General features: G+C 35.7%; 1 protein-coding gene across 4 annotated transcripts in view; it reads left to right on the top strand.

The window, feature by feature from the left end:
* The first annotated feature begins 1,053 nt into the window (after positions 1–1,053).
* Positions 1,054–21,068, top strand: part of diaph2 (diaphanous-related formin 2) — a 460,396-nt gene continuing 440,381 nt past the window's right edge. For all 4 annotated transcript variants that reach the window (XM_028008256.1, XM_028008257.1, XM_028008255.1 and 1 more), the window contains exons 1-3: positions 1,054–1,117; positions 1,557–2,050; positions 19,497–19,529. In XM_028008256.1, coding sequence (XP_027864057.1) covers positions 1,967–2,050; positions 19,497–19,529 — 117 coding nt within the window. In that variant the 5' untranslated portion in view covers positions 1,054–1,117; positions 1,557–1,966. The remainder of the gene's footprint in view (positions 1,118–1,556; positions 2,051–19,496; positions 19,530–21,068) is intronic.

Here is a 21,068-nt window from a genome sequence, read left to right as displayed (position 1 = left end):
AAAAATACTCGGCTCTTTCTGCTTGACTTAACATCAATACAGTGTAAGGTTCATCTGTTTATTTGTTTTTTTTTTTTAAAAAAGCGATTAATAATTGAATGGAAAAAGGTGCTTAGGAAATTCTTTTCTACAGAACTTGAACCTTGTGAAGCTAAAACTATGCATCTTAAAGTACCATGTAAATGACATATTTACAGACATGCTTTTTTTAAATCTTAATTGCCAAATGTAAATAGTCTTTGTTCAGTTTTGCCTTAATTATTGCACTGAATATAATGTTCAGTAATTTACTTTGTTGTTTTTTTTTGCTTTTTTTCTGTCTGTATAATTCAGTTAATGCTTTTTTGATTACTTAATTAGTTGATGATTATTTCAATAGTTGATTACTTATGATTAATACAATTAATACACATCTGAAGGTAAAATAAATAAATAAATAAATGTTTGTTATATTCTAGTCAAGGTCCTAGAAGATTTACTGCCAGTTATTAACATGGATGCTAGCAGTTGTTGCCAGGAACAATTATACTTATTAGGCACTTACTTTATTTTTCCATATGGGACAAGAACCTCTCAAAAAAGAAAATCTAAATAAAAAATGTATCTAGAAGGGAGTAAATTATTATTGTCAAATCTGAATTTAAATAAAATGATAATTTTTTTTCAGCTGTAAATGTTGAGACATTTCTCAACATATACAACACAGTGGGGGCAATTTGGCACCAGACACCCAAAACTATTATAAATATATTAAAGAGCTAATTTCTTCTGTAAATCACGTGGACACAGTTTGTAATAGTTCTACTGATGTCGCTTCCACAGAAGCGATTTACATGTGTATTATTATAACACAGGTGAACAGTAAGCCATACACGCCTTTACTCTCGTCCCTGATCTAATCTTACAACTGATTCCCTTCCTCCTGCTGTGTGAAATCACACACTGACCTCTCTTCCATCACAGTCTCCGCCCATTCGACGCCACGCCGACCTTACAACTGTCAGCACATCTGGCCAATGAGAATTCAGCTTCCCATTTATGGCATGCCTCATTGTCCAATCACATGTCGTAAGAGGCGGGCGCGTTGTGGGCCTGGTTTTTAGGTTTGGTTGCTGAGGTAAGCTCCCGTTTGAAATTTCTGACTTTTCTTTCACAATGTTTTTATTCCCCATTGTGTTTTTGCGTAGACTATCGCTATATACGGCTGTGTGATGTTTCAGTTAAAATAAAGTGTGTTTGCCGGGTAACAGTCGCTCAGAGCTTGATCGGTGAAGCGCTGCAAAGTATCTCAAGCTTAGAGAACAACGGTGATTTTTCAACTATGACAACCGTTTATTGATTCTGATCAATGGCTGTAGCACATCTAAAAATGTTGAAACGTATAAAAGCAGCTGTGTCCGGATTATCACCTCTATATAAACAAGTTCTCTCACTGTAAGTTTATATTAGAAATAGACATCTGCTTTGTTGGTCAGTGTATGAACAAGCTGCTTTTATTTTTCTATTGTTCACATTAATATAGCTAACTCTGACAGGTTTGTTTACATATGTTTTAGCCCGGCTGTTGGTGGCTCTCTGCATGCTGACAAGGAAGAAACACGTGTGAACAAAAACCCAACGTCCACCCCAGTCTGAGAGAGTAATTATTATCTGTTGTTTGCACAATGTTGCGCTACTTTCAGAGTGCCAATACACCCTGCTGTTTGAGGTGACTTAACTGCCGATCAGAGGAGACCACACACAACCACACCTCTTCTACAAGCAGACTTCTCTACCGGATGGTTTTGGATACTATGTGGAAGCGGAGAACTTTTTACTTTTGGCATTTTTAAACGGGATGGATTTTGAGAACACATAACTTGGATATACGTTTTGTATTTTTGCTGTTGGGATTTCCCCCCCCCTTAAGTGGAGTTCATCAAGTTTGAAGGTTGCTTCTGGAAGGGAACTGACTTCAAGAACTAAAATGGACCAAGCCAGCGGTGGGGAGGATCCCAACAAGCCCTCTAAAAAGAAGTCCAGTGAGGATGACGGTAAAAACAAAAAGCTGGTGGGTATTCTAAGTAGATCACATTTGTTGTATGAAATTTCAATTTAGAGCAAGTTGCAGAAAGTTAAAGCATCAGTAGAGATACAGAACACTCTGTCAACGCACAACATCAGGCTAAAGGTATCGATGAGTTATTATTATTTAATGTATCCCCTACAGAGTGGCTATAATAGCAGTCAGAGTTTAGCAAATCAGATACTGTTATGCTGAGTGCTTCAATTTTCAAGGCACTAAGTAGATCATGTGATCATCTTATCAATGCTTTTCCTGAAAGTTTTTTTTCTTTTTCTGAAGAGTGCTCTTGTTGTGACAGCTGGACCTGTTTGCGCTCACATGTTCATACAGACCTTGTTACTGGATTACTTATTGCGCTGGGCGATGCACGTGGTTATTGTGGGGCTTTTATTAACCCTGTGAGTGTGTGTGATTGATAAAGGGTGACCTTAGTCAGCTTGAGGGCAGTGTCTGTCAGATAACAACTGTAAACGTCGGTTGGCATTGGTTCATTTCTGGCTTCCACATCTGCTCGGCCTAGTGAAGTAATCTAGATATAGAGATAAGTGTGCATATTTGAAAAGGAGTCCAACCTGATTCTGACATTAGTGGTTCACTGGTGTTATCAAGCAGTTCCTTTCTGTCAGTAGATGTGGTTATAGTTGAGGGTTTTGTTATCGGTACTTTGCAAAGGTTGCATTTTTCAATATGATAACCAAGCTTGTGGTGCAGGACATTAACAACAAAAGTAGAAATGGAATACATTCCACTTACATGCCACTTTAGAGTCAAAAATGTAAATGGGTTTTATTTTTATACTGTTTAAAAGACTAATGCAAAGTAGTGAATTCTTGTGAAGTAGGAAGGCTGGTGTCCAGCAACTTTTAGATATGTCTCTACTTCAAAACAGCCAAGTCAAATTATTAGGTTATTAGTACAAATCTGGAGAACTTGACTGCAAACTGAGGAGGTAATTTGGCCATTTCAATCAGGGACACATCTAAAAATTTTATTTCACTGGTGGAGTAGAAGACCCCTGTTTTACAATATAGTTCAAAATCAGAAAGATTGGATTAAAAGCAATTCTGAACATAAGATTTCAAAACTTACCACATATTTTTAATTTGATATATGTCTGGAGTTTGACTGGGGCATTCTTACCCATAAATATGCTGCAATCTGAATCATTACATTTTAGCTCCTTGTTGTTGTCGTACTTTGCGAATCTTTGCCCTAATCTCAAGTATTTTGTGGCCTCGGATTGTCCTGTTTTCAGCGCCATTTAATGCTGATAAGCTTTCTTGTTCCTGTCAAGGAAAGAAATATTCCCACACCATAATGCTGCCACCCCAAAACGTTTCACTCTGAGGAATGTTATTTTTGGGGTGCTGTGCAATGTTAGGTTTCCACCAAACATCGATAGTGGCCAATAGATTTTATTTTGTTTTTTCAACTGATTAAATCAACTTCCACATGTTTTCAAACTTTTCCACAGCAATATCTTTGAGTTGACTGGTGTGCTCCTTGGTCTTCTTGATGCTGTTAATGTGAAAAAGTTCAAGGCGTATGAATACTTTTGCAAGGCAATGTAATAGGAATTAGTTAGTGTCAGGATGATCTAAAACCAACAGTTACCACATCAAAGACAGTGGTGAGCACACTGTTCAGCTCTGCTCTTTGTAGATGTCGAAACTACTGTTGGTGAGTAATTGCATGATTAAAGACAAAAAGCTTCCCATAGTGTTCTGGTTTTCTCACTAGGAGTTGGAGCGTGAAGTTGAGGAAAATCTGACTGCAGCTGAGTGACATCAGTTCTTAGCTGCCAATAGCAAAGCAAAGCATGTGCTAAAATAATGTTTTCTGCTTCAGTACATCTTAAAATAGATTTGCTTATACATGAGTTTTTATTTCCCGAGTATTTTCCTGTGTTCAGTAACTTTTGTTTTCTAAATAGCAAACAAATTGCATAGCTTTCTATCAGTTCTGAGAAGCACCACCTCTTTATGTAATTTGCTACAATTTTATCAACAATTTTACATTCGGGCCATCAGATAGGAATCCTCTGTCAACTTTGAAGTAATCTGTTTGTTTAGCTAGCAATAATTATTGTTTATGACTGCATTAAGCCTTTATTTATGTGGGAAAGTTCTTTTGCATCAACTCCATGTCAGACGCTGATCCCAATGCATTTCAATGTCTGCTGGTAGCACACTGTGGACTGCATTGCAGTGTGTGGACTGATGCTAAAGTCTCCTGTGTGGAAGCAGAGCAGGGATCCAACTTCTATAGCAAAATTATAATTGTCTCAGAAGTTGTCTGAAGGAGTCAGTCAAGCAAAATCTAATGGCGCTTGCTTATGCTGCAGTCTCCATTGATTCATCTGATCATGCACAAACATCCAGTCTGGATCCACGCCTAGACTGAGTTCATTCAAGGATGCAGTGGGTCAACTGAGATCATTTTCAGTGTTTTGACATGGATTTCTTTGTAATTTGACAGTTCATAAGTACATCAGAGCATAAAGGCCTTTATAGATACAAGACAAAAATAACATGGTCTTGGAGGAGTAAATTTCTGTCAGAACAAATGCATTTCTAGATTAATTTCACATATTTGCAAGTAAAAATAGAATATTTTCTAATATGATGTAAACAGCTGTGACATTTGTTTTGTAATTATTCAGTTTGTTCAAGAGTTTTCTTCTCCTTGTTCCATTTTTAATTCAAAAGTATGTGTTTGTGACTCAATGACACTTGTTAAGTTTTTAAAATTTGCAGTAAGCCAAAGATCTGTGAGGGAAAAAAACACTTCAATTAATTAGACAAAAACTCAGAGTTTATCTAAGATAATTCAAGAAGTTGAATTACAAAGTCAAATATTTGTGGTAAAAATGTCAAAATTCCTCAAGTATTAAGTAGTAAATATAGGAGATTTGCATAATTTCATATGTATTTCTAATTTTAATATGTCAGAAAATCTTAGTCCCAATACTAAACACTAATAACTGCCTGTTTTCATAGGTCAAACAGAAATATACCTTAACATGCAGTAATGTATACACTGTGGAAACCATCTTTGTAGTACCACAGAAGCTAACACCCACAGTCTTCCTTATTTCCTATCTTAGGATACAGCCAATCAGCACGAAGGAAAAGGAATGGTGCTCCTGGATTGGCTGTGTTAAATAGCAACGCCCTATCTGCAAATAGATGATAATTCCACAGAAAGAAATCCATGAATACTGTATCACAAATCTGGTCTCAGTTTGCTGAACCTAGTGTTCCCAAGATGCTCTTTGTTGGAGTTGTCTTAACAGTGAGATTTTCCTGCTGCTATAAAAGTCCTTGTTTGACTCCTTCACAATAAAAAACAAACAAACCAAAAAACAATGTATTTTTCAGGATTATATTAATCTGAGGATTACAGGGCGGTGCTTGTTTTAGTTTTGGAGTTGACTGCACCCGATATAGTCACTCTATTATAATTGTTCCTTGATAATCCTTTACAATCAGTCACAAATCTGTTTTGTTCCTCTTTTTTAAGTGTTGTGGCCTAAGTATCTTCAAAAAGAACAACTGAATAGATGAATCTTACCCTTACTGGCTCACTGTATTTGTGATTTTTAAAGATCTTTCTACATATTTTATTTTTGCATGTACAATAACTAGATGTGGTCATTAAGGTCTGACCAGTCAAGCTGAAATCTGTCTACTTGTACTAGAATCATCCAGGATTCATGTCAGTGCAAGGTCTGAACAGGCTTGTAGAGCGACTAACTGATTAAAAGTGGCCAGGATTCTTGTGGAGATGCATTTATGCACCATGTGTGAAAACACTCAGAGTACCCATTTGTAAATGGATCACATCATATGTGTGATAAGACCACAGTGAAAAGGGCAGCGCTACCACATGACTCAGTCTGGGAATTTATGAACATCTTGACTGTTAACTTCTACTCCTTTTAATGTGGTGTTTTCAGCTTGCAGTAAATGGTTTGCAGGCGCAAAGTCGAGACAAAGTTTGGCGATAAGACGTGCCAGACAGGAAATCCCAGACTGGACTGAAGTTGCATATTCTCCCAGAGCTAGGGTGGTGCTTCAGGAAACTGTGATGACTTCACCACCTAATATCACGTCTGAGGAGCTTGTGTAAGACGAGCAGTTTTGGTTTCTGAAGGCAGTCTCATGGCCAGGCATGTTCCCTGTTGCTCAATCTTCCTCCAGTCTAAAGTATAGCTGTTTGCAGAAATCTCAACAGAGCTCTGAATCGAGGGAGGAAGTGATTATTCGTCTTTGGGAGGAGCCTTGATTTGATCTCTTCTGTTTATTCCCACGACAAGTCACCTATTTTTTGCACCATAGTTTGGTTGTAAACATGTAAAACTCATGAAACAAACATTTAAATGTAGCAGATTTTAATGGTTTCACATGTAGTAACACAGGTAAGTAGTTTAGTCTGATAAAATAACTCAAGATGTTACCAAAAGATTTGCGGTCAAATACTTAAAATGTCATGCAGATTCAAGAATAGGCTAATGTCCATCATCACACACTCATTTCTGCCTAAAGCAAAGTTAAAGTCGGGCTTTAAGGGAGAAGCTCTGAGAACTGAGTGTTTATTCAACAGGTTTCTGTGCAGGATTACATCATTTGGATTACGAGGCCCCATGTTGCAGAGACTCTGCCAAGGACAATCACATAACTCTTCAGTGTTTTGAGAGAAACTCACTGCAAAACCTGCCAGTTTTCTGAAGCTGTTTGTTTCCATACTGTTATTGAAGTGATAACATGGCACCGTGCCATTCATTGGAGCAGGAAAATGGAATGAGATCTTTAAAAGGAATTTAGTTGTGCTTGTTTGGCAAGAAGGGAGAAATATGTCCTCTGTGCATACCAGAGTAAAAGATGACCTCAGAGTGCAAATTGAGAAAGGGATACGTCCCACTCTCTTAAAAAAAACAAACAATTGGGCTGTATATTTTTTGTTGGATCATGCATACCTTTAACCTACAACATCAGTGAAGAAAACAGGCATTGGAGCCAGTCTTATGAGTTTTAGATAGCTTAGATAAAACAATGACGATGACTTTTCACAGCTTGTCAAATCTGGTCTCAAATCTCACAACTTCTGTCTCTGCTTAGGCATGAATAAATTTTCTGTGTTAATATAAAGAGCATTAGTATATTCAGAAATGCTCTCTTATAAAAATGCATTTATATGCCAACAAATCATTTATTAATTAAACTGATAAATATCATTTATGTGAACACACTTTAAAACGTTTATTAAATCTCAGTTTTTACATAAATAAAATTAACCTGTTTTGCATGCAGTTGTGTATTTCAGATTGTACACAGTAAAAGTTCCTTAAACCTTCCCATATTTTGTAACAATAGAACTAACTTCAATGTATCTGATTTTAATCTTATGTGATCGATCAACTTTGATGCTCAGTGCAACTAGCTTCAGAAGTCATCTGGATTGTAAATAGTTATTTTCAAGTCCAGTCTTTAAATTTCACATTTACTCATTCTCCATCCAATCTTACCAAACTCCAGCTATTTTACGTAGAAGACTTGGGGAATTTTCAGTCTGTAGGTGTGTCAGGGATTTGCACAGACCAGCCAGAGAGAAGAGACACTGAAAACTTTCAGAACTAATTCCCATTTATTTGCAAAAAATGTCAAATAAAATTTTATATATATATATATAAAATTTTATTTTACATTTTTTATATGGGGCCCAAAAGTCAACATAACAGACTTGAACTTGTGTTGTAACACACAAAAGTCAAGCACAAACTGAACTGATGAACAAAATACGAGGGAAACTTAAACAGTGGCTGATCAGACCACGGCTGACACACAATGGTTAGTAAACTAACATACAAACTTAACAGATAAACAAACCAGCCAAACTTTTGCATCTGTGCTGCAAAGGTTTGTAGCTACAATGTGACAAAATATGGAAAAGCTTAGGTTATGACTATTTTTGCAAGCCATTGCAGGTTTCTACATAAGAAATGCAGAATTGCACTTTACAGCAATGTTTTTGATATGCAAATTAGCCATGTGATCAATTTGTTCATGATGAATCATGTGGAGCTTTCCATTTGGCAGAGCATGCTGACTAGTAAAAGGTGCAAACACAACTGAGAAATTCCTGACATACTCTATCATGTTACAAGCCTTGCGGTAAAACTGATAGCTGTGTCTGTTTGTGGATAGTTTGTAGCGGCCATCTGTGACAAGTACATATTTCAACAATGTGTATCTCTTCAACACTGATTAGTCAGTCTTTTCTTCTGTAGGGCTTTTGAATAAAGTTTAAGTATGTTGAGAATTAATGGGATACTTGGCCAGTGGTGCTTTTTGGAGTCATGCTTATCAAAATTGAACAACCTGTTGATGTGAGATCCAAGATTAAATTACTTTGCAGTGAAATTTAATGACATGCGCACATTTTCATTCTTTTTTTTAACCATAGGACAAGGACTACGGAAACTAAAAACTATTTATAAAAATTCTGAGATGAAGCCAGAATTCTGAGGTGTTTTTCCCAGAATTTGGAGAGTCCTGATGTTTTTTTGAGTTCTAACTTCAGTCTGGGAATTCAGACGTTTTTTTCTTCAGAATTCTGACATGATTTTTTTAGAATTTGGAATTTATTCTCACAAATCTGAAATTTTTTCTCAGTTCTGGCTTTTTTTTGACATTCATGCAGATTGGCACAAAGGAGCAGCCAACTTTATTGACAGCAATATGAGTTGAGCAGGTGAACTAACTTTCTGAGGAACTTGTTGGATTTAAGTGATTTTTTTTTTTTTGTTGTTTATTTTTGTTTCAGTGGCCGTAATCCTCTTCCATAAATTGACTTCTTATAATATTGAGAGTATTTAAGGAATGTTCAAATGAGAATCCTACGGTTTCATCCGATTGGTTTAAAAATGTCTTTAGTTCTCTGTTGCTGAACCTACACATATTCCAAACTTTATTCAAAGTCAGATCATGCTTGTTTGTAACTCTGGACTCAATGTAACATTCTAAATGTGAAAAAATAAGAAAACATTGCTGCTCGCAAGCAAACTGATGGCTAATCAAGCTACATCTAGAACTCCAGAAAAGCATATGCGGGTTTCTGCTAGAATGCCTTCAAATCCCTCCAGCACGACTGGAAAAACGTGCTGGGGGGGATGTGGCTGCAGAAATTTAACTTTGGGAGATGAGTAAGATCCATAAAAGCAGAGCAAAAACACGTCTCACTATTTGAGGAACAAAAAGGCAAATAGGAGATTTGTTACAGAAATGCAAGCTGTATTGACAAAGCTGTGCCATCAGGAGTAGTGATATAACAGTTTTGTGTTTTTATTAGAGATAAGTTGTGAACAAAAGTGCTTCAGTAAACTTGATGCTTGTGTTTTTTAACTTCTGTGCCCTGGACCCCTCTGCCCTGCTTGATTTAGATGTGTCTCTGCTCCAACGCAGCTGACTTCAGTGATTGAATCAGTTCCTCAGCATGACGTCAAGTTCAGCAGAAAGCTGCTAATTAACCATCAGCTAATATCAGGTGTGATGTAGCAGGTCGGCATTAAAACATGCAGGGCAGTGGGCTCTGAGGAGCAGCTACGGAATGCTGGAACAGAAAGTTTCAGTAGGCGTCTGAGAAAAGAAAGTGAAAGATATGAAAGATTTGTTTTAGGTATTTGAAATTGTTTGAACTCCTGCTTTAATATTAGTAATTTTATAGTCTAGTAGAACATATATGTCAAAGGGCACATTATTGTCATTATTATAATCCAATCAAAAGTACACTGATTACAAAAAAACCCCTGATATGTTCTGCTTGTATGGCTGTATGTCTTCTTTAAACAGCTATTTAGATTTGATCACATTTACCAAAATGAAATAAAACAGAGAAGTAAGGTTCAGGCTTTATTACGATCTGATTTCCAAATAAATCTGGCAAGAAATTCAAGCAGAGTAATAAGAAATAAACAATAGAATAGAATAGAATTACTTTATTCATCCCAGCAGGAAAATTATTTCGCAGTTACAGCATAGAGACAAGACACACAACAACCACCACTGAGTAGCAATTGTAGACAAAATAAAAATAAAATATAACATGCTTTCAATACAAACAAACAAAAAAAAAATCATTTGCATTGACCAGATGGGACAAGCAGGAATTGATACCGCAAATCTTTTATTTTTTTATGGCAGTGATAAACAATTGGTGTTAAATTTCGTTTTGAATTTCGTTGTCCTTGTGACAATGACAATAAAGATTTATCTTATCTATCTTATCTTAAATGATTGATATCCTTAATACTGAGGATTTTCTTTACTTTTTGTTTCTTTTCTACATTAGAAAAGAAGCAATTTTTCAGTCCATGTGGATGATGAGAAGCCGTGTAATGAAATGACCTTGAAAATTACATATTAGGATTTTCTCAATTGAAACTGAATGTATACTGTAATATAGAAATGCAGGATATGATTATTTCTTTGTTGCAGTTCATAGAAAACTATGCTCTTAAGTTATACTCTTTTCTGCAGAAATACTCCCTTCTCTTAGTCTCTCTGAAACAAAGGACAGTCTGATGTTTTAGTCACTTTGTGCTGCTTTAAAGGACATATATATTATTTTCCTCTTCAGTTACGTTCAGCCTCAGAGCTCACCACAGTTATCAGTTTCCATATCTGAACTTGAGAAATATGTAAAAAGAAGAAGAAGAAAAAAGAAGTTTAGTTCTGTTGCTTGGAGACCTAACAAACTGGCACCAGTTATAGGAAGCACATGATTGTGCAATTCTTACTTCTTTTTAACAGGCTTAATGCTGGACGTTATGGTTGGGAGGAAGGTTAAAAGACTCAAAAAACATCTATAGCTAGACATCAAGAGAAAATGCTAAACGTTTCTGTATAGCAGAAGGATGATCTGTTATGTTTTCTTTCTTCAAGTTTGGGTTGAATTTTCCCTTAAAAATAATGTTTACACCACATAATCTGAGTTGAATAAAGTGTTTCTGATGGAATGCCCAATAAGCAACCACACATCAAATAATAATAAAAAAAAAGAACGTTTTTCTTTTTTTTTCTTTTCAAATGATCTGTTCTTGTTTGTTTTTTATTTTGTTAAAACCCACTGAAAATGAAAAGATTATTGCATTTCACATTTCATTCTTTCAATGAAAGACCTTTTCTGGTTCAATGGTATAAAAATATACAGTATGCTCTTTAAAAAAACACATTCTGTAAAATAAAAACAAAAGAAATCTGTAAACTAAGCCAAAATACACGTCTTGCAGCGCAAAAGCTAAACATAGGTCTTTGTCATTGCTCTATGGGGGAGCTGGAAATCCATGTGTGCCACAGAGAACCTTTAAATTATATATTTAGATTAAGCTATTAATGATATTATTGGCAAGTATTGCAATAGTTCAGTTTTGTGCAGCAATTTAAGTTAAACGCATTAAACTCTGGGAATGTTCTGCTCAGTTCAGCAGCTTTATCGGATTTATCAAATATGTTAGAAATTATAGTTCCAGTTTTGAAGAACAGAAAGTTAAATAAATTACTCTTTTAAGACCTACTCAAACATCTTTCATCAAGCAAAGATTTGCAAAGAGTTGAGATAAAATCAAAAATATGAAACTGCCATTTTTAAGTTGGAATAAAGTGAACAAGGCAGGGCGTTATCTTTAGCTTGGGACAGTTTTGACAGCATCACATTGTGAATCATGTTCATGTGGCATTTGAAGATTTTTAGCACTTTGATTTATGACTTCCAGAGAAGCCTAAGGGAATTATTTTAAGTTTTGCTAACATGCGGGTAGCACAAGTTGTCAACTTGTTGTAGATTTCATGCTGCTCTTTCTTGCCTCAGTCCTGTTTGGCTGGTCTTGTGATGCAGTCAAGCTTTCCGTGTAGCAGTTTTGTCCTTTATTTTGTGCTGGTTTGCAAACACAAAGACAATAGTGTTGGGCCGACGTGTGAAAACCAGCAGGAAGTTGACCACATTTCAATGCTGTAATGGCATTCAGGAAGTGGGAGACAGGAAGTGGCTCAGAATGCTTCAGTAGCACAGCAGAGGAAACCCTCAAATTCATTGGTTGGATGTAACTCTGGAATAAGCGTAGTTTGTATAGATCACTGGGTGGGACATAAGACAAAAAGGATATTTAATAATCTACTGAAGATAATGGCTGTATATCAGAACAGAAATGTTTGCTTTTATGTTGCAGGAAGTGAATCATGCTTTTATCATGGCTATAGTTGCACTGAGCGGTTTGATGATTAATGACTGAAGGATGACTGAAGTTGCTGTAGTTAGATGCTCACCAGGATGAACGTGTTTTCCCATCTCACTTATATCAAAATAGTGCTGCAGGGGACATTTTTCCACTCCTAAAATAATTATGTTTTTTAATAGTGACAAGCTTTACTTAAAAATCTATGGTCAAAACCAGCTTTCTTGATAGTTGTGAGTATGTTTTTCACCCTAGTTTTTAAATTGCAGGTTTGAGTCACACAGTGTGACATGATTATAGACTGATACAGTTGCTTCTCAGTAAATTACAACATAATCAAGAAGCGACTTCTTTTCAGTTATTCTATTTGAACACACGGCGCAATATAGTTAAAGCATTTATTTCTGTTTATCCTAATGATTATGACAGATCATAACGACTCAAATACAGTCTCCCAGAGCAATAAAAATGATTTTTTTTATTACAGAGAAATTATGCTAGGGCCTAATAATCAAGGGGTAGACTTCTGGCTTTACAGTTGTCTGCTGGTCAGTCAAGAAGGGTAAACAACAAAATATATAGCCATGAAAATCTCAGAGAAACTGCAGCTGTAGTCGCTGTCCTCACCCAGACGTATCCAGCACAAGGGGTGCAGCTGTTACATTCCTCATGTCAGGCTTCTGCTAACCCAGAGACAGCATCAGAAGTGTCTTAGCTACAAGAAATAGGAGTGGACTGTTGCTCTGTGGTCCAAAGTCCTCTTTTTGGAATTTATATGAAAGCAATGATTGCATTTCATATGAGTATCAAGATCACAGAGTTTCTAGACTCTTTGGGAAGAGTGAAGTGTCTCAGAAGTAAAGCTTTATGAAGCCTGTTGTGAGGCTTCCACAACCAGTGATGTTTTGGAGAGCCATGGCATTGCTGACTAAGGAAAGACTAAGACACTCAATAGAGTAATGAGGGTTTTGCTATCATCATTGAATCTGAATCTTTGAATTGAATTCCTGAAATCAACTTTTTGATATTCCCATTTTTTTTGAGATGATGAAAACTATTAAAAGTTTTAAATATGATTATTTTATTTATTTTCCCAGGATCTTTCACTGAGATTAAAAATCTCCTTTACAAGAGTGCCCTGGGCTATGCAGAGGAAACCCGCTGCCGTGCCTTTAGACATTTTCCACCTTTATACATTTTAAATACGCCATTTGATTCTAGTTAAGTATCATAAAACCTCTCCGGCTCTTGTTCTTCAAGAACCCTTTAAAACCAACACCTCAATCTTTAAAAAATTGTCACAGATCTTTAATAAGTAACCATGTTTTAAAATCTTGTAATAGCAATAAACTTTACTAGAATGTTAACTTTCATTGGTAATGTCACATGTATCTCAAATACCTGGGATAATCTTTAGAACCTCCTTGACTGAACCCGTTGTAAGGTAGGTATATCACAGGAACCGTTCAGTCAGTTTGTAGGGTTTTACTTGTCAGTAATTTGTAAAAATTAATTGGCAATATATTAGTTTTATCAATCTGTAAAGTGCAAATCACTCTGTGTTTAATGTTGGCCAGTTTAGAAAGACTTTTTGAAATCTCTGCTGTATTTAATGGCTCCATATCGGTTCTACTGAGAGTAACGCACCATTAGGACGTTTCTTTCATCAAAAACAGAGATGACCCGAAGGCAGTTCTGTGCTTTCCCGTTTCTCATGCAGTCACATGGTTGGGTCATCCAGTGTGAAGTCATTCAGATTTTAGCTGCTGTGGTTTCTATATACTTCCTCTTTTCAGAAGTTTCCATTTTAAGAAGCCGTAAACAATGTCTGTGTCTTTTCTGAACAAGACTCAATGACCCGTAACTTTTTTAAGTATTAGCTGGCAATAAAAACTGTAGGGCATTTTTGTTAGTAATTTACTGACGTCTACAAAGTTTTAGACAATATTATCTGATTTTGTGATGTTTTATTTCCTGTAGATCGAACTGCTGGTATTTGTGAGGGCTAGGGACCAGAGCTGCCCAAGAAAAGCTAAACTCTATGCATATTTTGAAAGACTAATATACAATAACCACTAGACGGTCTCTTTCTTTGGTTAGATTATTTTTTCAGAATTGGCTGATCCAAATGAGGATCACATTGAAAGTAAAATGCAACAAATTGTAATTGTACAGCTGTCAGATTAAGTGCAATTTCATACAGTACGAATTGGCAAAGAAGCAAACTCATAGACAAAATCATGCTTTACATTTTTATTTTATGTCCATGAACTTAACCTTCGCATATTGAATTATTTCTGTAAATTGTGCATTGATTAGATGAATTAGAAGATAAACACAATCACACAAATGTGAAGATATGGTGTTTAATTTAATGTTGTTATTTTCCACAGACTTTAGTATACAATGGCAAAAGAAACCAGGTGATGCTTGCAGATATTTATTGGACTTACTGTATCACATTTCCTGCCTGTAGACTAAGTAAATTCTTTTTCATTGGGTATCGGAGATAAAAAGCTGATCTCCAAGTTAGTCTGTCACATCTTTCTTCAGTTCTTTTGAAGACCTAAATACACCAAATGATAAGAAACTGTGTTTGACATGTTCATTTAAAGTCTGAAGACTAACTCCTTTCTAATTTGCTTTTCCAAACGGCTAATAAGAGTGAATGTTTAATGGACAGCTCTAATTCCAACCCAACAGGTTGAATCAGGGTCTGACAGTGTAAAAAGTGCAAACCAGAAAGACTCAGTTTGGCACTTACAGTTGTCTGTATTCATGCCCAAAATGTCGGAAGATGTTTGTTCACATGTGGAGCACATTTGGAGGCTGTAATTACATGTTGACAACAGTTATTAGATATTTTAATGAGTTTATTCTGATCTGATTTGGTTACACAGAGGGAATTCTGTGCAGCTTGATGCCACTCCCTCAAATTGCTCATATTAGAAGGATTACTGTTCATATTAATTGATTACACAAAGATAATTTGGGTAATTGGAAAAAGAAACCATCTAATTCCTGAACTAGATTGACCTTTGGTGTATTTAGTTAAATGAAAGCTTCATGTTTCTTCTACACTTAATGGAATCAATATAGTAACTTTGGATAAATTATAGTAAATAAATTGATGCAACGTGCCTTTTTTTCATAAACACCTGCAGTAGGTGCTCTTTTGGTTAAATACTGAGCAAATTAAGTCTGAGACTTCTTAAATAGTAATTTATGAACTTCTTGTTTATGGTTTACAATTTTGAGATGTACTCCATTTGTGTTGCTGAGGTGAAATTAGCAGATTCTCAGGAAATGTGTTGTGAAATTATAATGTTCAGTCTGTGAATAAAGTTGATGTTTTAACTGTGTAGTGACTGGCAAAAGCTGACAGCTGTGGTTGCATTAGTCTCCTCTCTGTCAGCACTTGTTACAGTGCTGTAAAATATGCCACCCACTGCAGTTTTCTTTAGTTTTTTGTCACACTCAAATATTTCAGAACATTAAACAAACTTTAATATTGGACAAGACAACCAGAGTTGGTAGAAAAAAAAGTCTTTCATGATTTTGTTTTAGGGGCAAAAAGTTAGCTAGACCAACCAGGTCCTATGTGTTAAAGAAATTGTTTCATTACAAAATGACTATGATCGACTGCATTTTTAAATGGTCTTCTCATTTCCACTGACCATATCCAGATCTGATTTCTGCCAGACCAACAAAATAAAAAACTTAAAATAGAACCTGTTTGACAGCATGAAGTTGGCTAAATTCTATCAAAAAGCAACACATGATGATTTGAAATTAATACATTTGGGACACTACAGTGAGAGTTGTTATCCACAAGTTGGGATAAAAGAAGAATAAAGAGAAAAGAATGCATGCCTATTTAGTGACCTAGTCAAAGTCCGGATTGATATGCTGTGTTATGACTTTAAGCAGACTGTTCCTGCTAAAAAAAAAACACACTATGTGCGAATCGTGACTTTTTAAAGGACTTTCTCCCCAGCGATGTTCGATTTGTTCCTGCAAAGGGTGCCACAACCAGTTATTAGGTTTAGGGGGACAGTTACTGTTTTACTTCGGCCAGATTGGCTTGAATAGCGTTTTTCTCTTTAATATGTGTGTGCATTTTGTATTTACTCTGGCTAGCTTGTAATAAAAAAAATGGTTTGATCTGGAATATTTAATGGTGACAATAAAAGTAAAAACAGGATAAATCTGTAATGGAGCAACTTTTATTTCTAGACAATTCCTTCATATGGCTGTAACTAATTAAAGTAAGATCTAATTTCCTTCAAGTTGTTTTACAAAGGCATCGTGGTCTCTGATTTTTATGGTGATAGTTCCAGTGAGTGAGTTAAATACACTATACAGATGCTCAAGTTAAATTAGCTTAGTGCAGGCAGCTCTGCTTTTTAAAAGCGGTGGAGTTATAGTCACTCTGAAGCAGCATTTATCTTCTCTCCGTCTCAGAAGTCAGGTTATTACATGCGCCACCTGGTATGAGTTTCCAATAAAATGGAGCTATTCAACGATATGGTTCATATTCAACCGCAGTTTGCTATGGCGATATTAGAAGTTGTTTTGTGAAATATGCATACTGGTACAGTTTTGTTTGCCCCAAATTGCCTTTCAAGTTGTGGGATATTGCTTTGTGTTTTCATTTTTGAGGATCTGCATGGACCTATGATCAGATTTGATTAAGGAGGGACCCAGAGCTAATTTGATTAGATTATTTAGTGGAAATATGTGTTTGGTAATAAACATTTATTACAATGAAAAAGTTTACTTTAATAAGCACGCAAAGCCCAGAGGACATGGAAGCTTAATTGTTAGGTGTTTAATTGCAATGTTGCGATGCTGCCAAGATAATGGGCAAGGAAAGGCCCTCAAGTCAAGGCAATTAACCAAACAGTGGTTTGATTGTTGTTAAATTGATTAGAAAATGTTTAAGTACTCTATCTGTAAATTAGCTATTGTTTCACGCAGTTTGCGACTGCCAGAGAATGCTGGGCTTAATGACACATACGCTCTGAGTTAGTAATGGGAAAAGTTGTCGCTCAGGTCAGGTTGCTGTTGTGAGTAGTGATGCAGCTTTATTAAATGCATCTAATTGTGCCTTGGTGGAACTGATGTTTGTCTGGATTAGTGAGGCCCAGGTGGTTATCTGGCTCCCACAGGGAAAAAGGAATCATCTGGATATGATGCATGGGGAAGACAACATGTCTGATATCTGGAAGTGGAATAAAACTTCAGGGAACGTCTAAAACCTGCACAAGATTGACACGTTTTGTTGTGTTTAATAGCTTCATCTTCCAACTGTTGATCAGCTGTTGCAGACAAAGCTGGTGACAGATATGGCACTTTGTGTGTCTGCACGGAGTTGCCCAGAGCGACAGCTGATGGAGACTCGCAGAGGGAGGTGCAGGTTAAAGCCAATTTGTTTCCTCGCCCCAGTATCTGTATTTTCCTGATTAGAATAGTGGAGAAATCCACGGCTGGAGGCAGGCTTTATGACCATCACAGCCCCACATCTCCCGACTCATTAGTACTTTACAGCCTAGCACCACAACATATGGCAGAGTTGTTACCGATTCCCATTTGAGGTGTGTTTCAAACGGCCGTCCCTTGCTGAGCCACAACCCTGTGGCAGCGCGCTTTCTTATTGTGTTTGAGGAGAAAATAAACATCTGTTCCAGCTGAAGTTTTGGTGTAAATCTTTTCGGTCCCTGTCACCACAAAAGATGCTCTTCAGAACCAGTGCCACTGCAAAGAAATTCATCTATGTGCCTTGGCAGTGTGTGCTGCTTTTTTTCTTATTTGTTTCACACACATCTTCATTTAAGCAAAACTAACTTGCATGTTTTAAGTGGAAAAACCAATCTGAGTGTTGGCTGTCAGGTGGTTTTTCTTTTATTCATTTATATTTGTATGTAGGCATGGGCCATTATGAGATTTTGATGATGGAAATACCAGAATTTAACAACATTAAACCAGAAAATTTATTTAAAACATGATCAAGCTACTTTTCTTTGAATAAGGCTCTGGTCCACATAGCCAGAAAAAACAATCGTTGTCTGGTACATTCTCAGGCATCATGGTAAAAGCATTGGTTTGCTTTGATAACTGGCCCCTGTCTACATGTGGGTCTTATGTCTCAATTGTTTATTCCTGGGGATCATACACATTACTTTTTAATTCACTTTATTATTTAGGATCATTAAGAATCTGTGAATCATTCATTCTTTTCTTTTTCAATTGACAACCAAACATCAACAAAGGGTTTTTTAAATCAGATACAAGAATCACCCCCAAAAAACAAAAAAAATCTTGTTTTTCATCTTTTAAATTTTAGTTTTGGCTTAAAATATATAAAATGAAAAACGGGTTGCAGGAACAAATTTTATTTCAATAGGCCAATACTTGTTTTTCCAAAACCTGGAAATTGCGCTTTGTGAAAAAATGTGCGTTATCATTGACATCAGGTGTTATGTTACATTTTTGACATGAAATAGAGCAAACATTAAATACTTTGGCTCCCAAAGCATTGAAATAGAAGTTCAAAGTCTACGTACCATATCTTTCACAAAAATACATTAAGGCAAAAGTGCTTTGAATGTACAACTTTAAGCATTATGCAGGTGAATAAATAAAAAACAGCTTAAATGATCTCTAATTGTGGAAATCAGCATATAAATTCACTTGTATATTATTCCAGAAAAAACATTTGACAAAATTCCACATTTGACAAATGTCTTTTTCACCATATTTCACCCAGAACTCACAATCTTCTGATGCTAATTTCTGAGCATGATAGGATGTTCATCTGCTGCAGTGTTCAGGAAATTTCTGAATTCATTCAATTTTGTTTTTCCTCTTTCTTTTTTTTTCCTTTCTTCCCCCAAATGACAAAACTTTTTATTTTGGTTGTCAGTTAAAAATGGAAAGCAGAAATGATACAGAGATCATTATTAGGTGTCTAATTCACATGTACAGTACTCAGGATATGCTCACATGTCTAAAACATAAAAAGAGGCACTTCTCCTTGCTGTGAGTCTAAGACATTTAGCATTTGTGCTTCATGGGATAAATTCAAAAATAAAACTGTACATGTGAAGACAACCTAAGGTGGAACATTTTCTGTGGGTTTGGCGGTGTTTTTATTTTCTGTTAGATATTGTTTTTCATACTGTGCCCTCCCTCCAACAGAACATACACATAAAAACACTGGCTGATGATATGGTAAGGTGCTTGGTTTCATTTTGCTGTGACTAGCTTTGTTTCACACATTTTTCACTTGTTTTTCCATGGTTGCATGAATTTAATATACACCTGAGGATGGATCAAATGTGCCCAACTCCAACTAAAAATAGTAAAGGCCTTTTACTATTAAACAGCTGCTAGTTTATTTCCTTGTAACTGTATTATTTTCATACTACATTACCAAGATCATTTTAAGGACTAATTTAACACTGCTAACTGCAGTGTTCAGTTGTTAAAATACTCTTAATTATTGACATCTGTGAAAAAAACATTTGTAAACAGGCTTAAAACTAATTTAATTTGTTGCATTAGTATAATCCCACACACAAAATAATAGAAAAATTATAACTTTGATTTGAATACTTTATTTAGTAGGGATAAAGTATCCCTACTTTACTTTATAAAAAAAGAATAATATCTCTTCCAAGTTTTTGTCAACCTAGAGGATAACATATTTTGGCTATGAATATGACCTCGCTAACAAGCTTTTTTATTTTCTTCAATGTGGAAAATAAACTGTAAGGAAATATGCCATTCAAGTGAGGTTAGTGTGCATAAACTATACTGATTAGTCTTATCCATTAATAGACTGAAGAAGTGAAGATTTCTTTTTCCCAATAAATTACCTTAAAGGATGGATTTCTTTATACTTCTCAGGATCAACTATTAAAAATGGACAAATGCATTCTAGAAATTTGTAAATACTATGATTTTAAGAATTATTTTGAGTCAAACTAGGATCAATTTACTAATGATTTAATTAATTAAAAAAGAACATAAAGAAACAAAAATGCAGTTGCTAATTATATCCTGTTAAGTACGGCTATGGGAAAAATTATGTTTATGGCTTTAAAACTGAATGTGCAAATCTAACTTCAATCAAACATTTACCGCTCACTCTGGAGTTTCAAAAAAGGGATTGCAGACTAGTATTTTGAATTGTCATCATTACCACAATTAATACATAAAATCTTTAATATAATTGGAGCGCAAGCAAATAAAGTTTATCTGCCACCATGCTAAGTGAAGAGGAAGTGGGGGAAAAAAGCTCACTGGAAAAAACCTGTAGCAATAAGACAAAACTTGGCACCATAGTGACGCATATTGAGGCTCACGTTCAAATGTTTACCAGTGGTGAGGAAACAGAACACAGTCAGAAACCTCCTTGATTTCTTACAGTGATGTCGCTAGAATTAAGCTGATTTAAAATCCTTCACCGTTTTTAACAAATACTGTCCACATGCAGTACATTTGATCCATTGAGTCATATTTCATTCTCATCTCATTTGCATGACAGTCCCTACCCCTACTTATCCGTTACTAAGTAAACCTAACGATCATCCTCCCTGCATGTGTCCCATGTATGTTTTCTACTCAGAGCTAAACTTTCCCTGATTTATTCATTTAATTAACTGATGAATTTAATAAGGAATGTTTTAATCGCACACAAATTGTATTTGATATTTTGTCCTTGACTTACTAAAATAGCATCAGAACAAAACAGGTAATTATATCAGA

The sequence above is a fragment of the Xiphophorus couchianus genome, chromosome 23 (genome assembly GCF_001444195.1).
Source record: "Xiphophorus couchianus chromosome 23, X_couchianus-1.0, whole genome shotgun sequence".
NCBI classification, from domain to species: Eukaryota; Metazoa; Chordata; class Actinopteri; order Cyprinodontiformes; family Poeciliidae; genus Xiphophorus; species Xiphophorus couchianus.
Note: the sequence above shows the minus strand (reverse complement) of the source record. Positions and strands in the feature narration are given on the sequence as shown.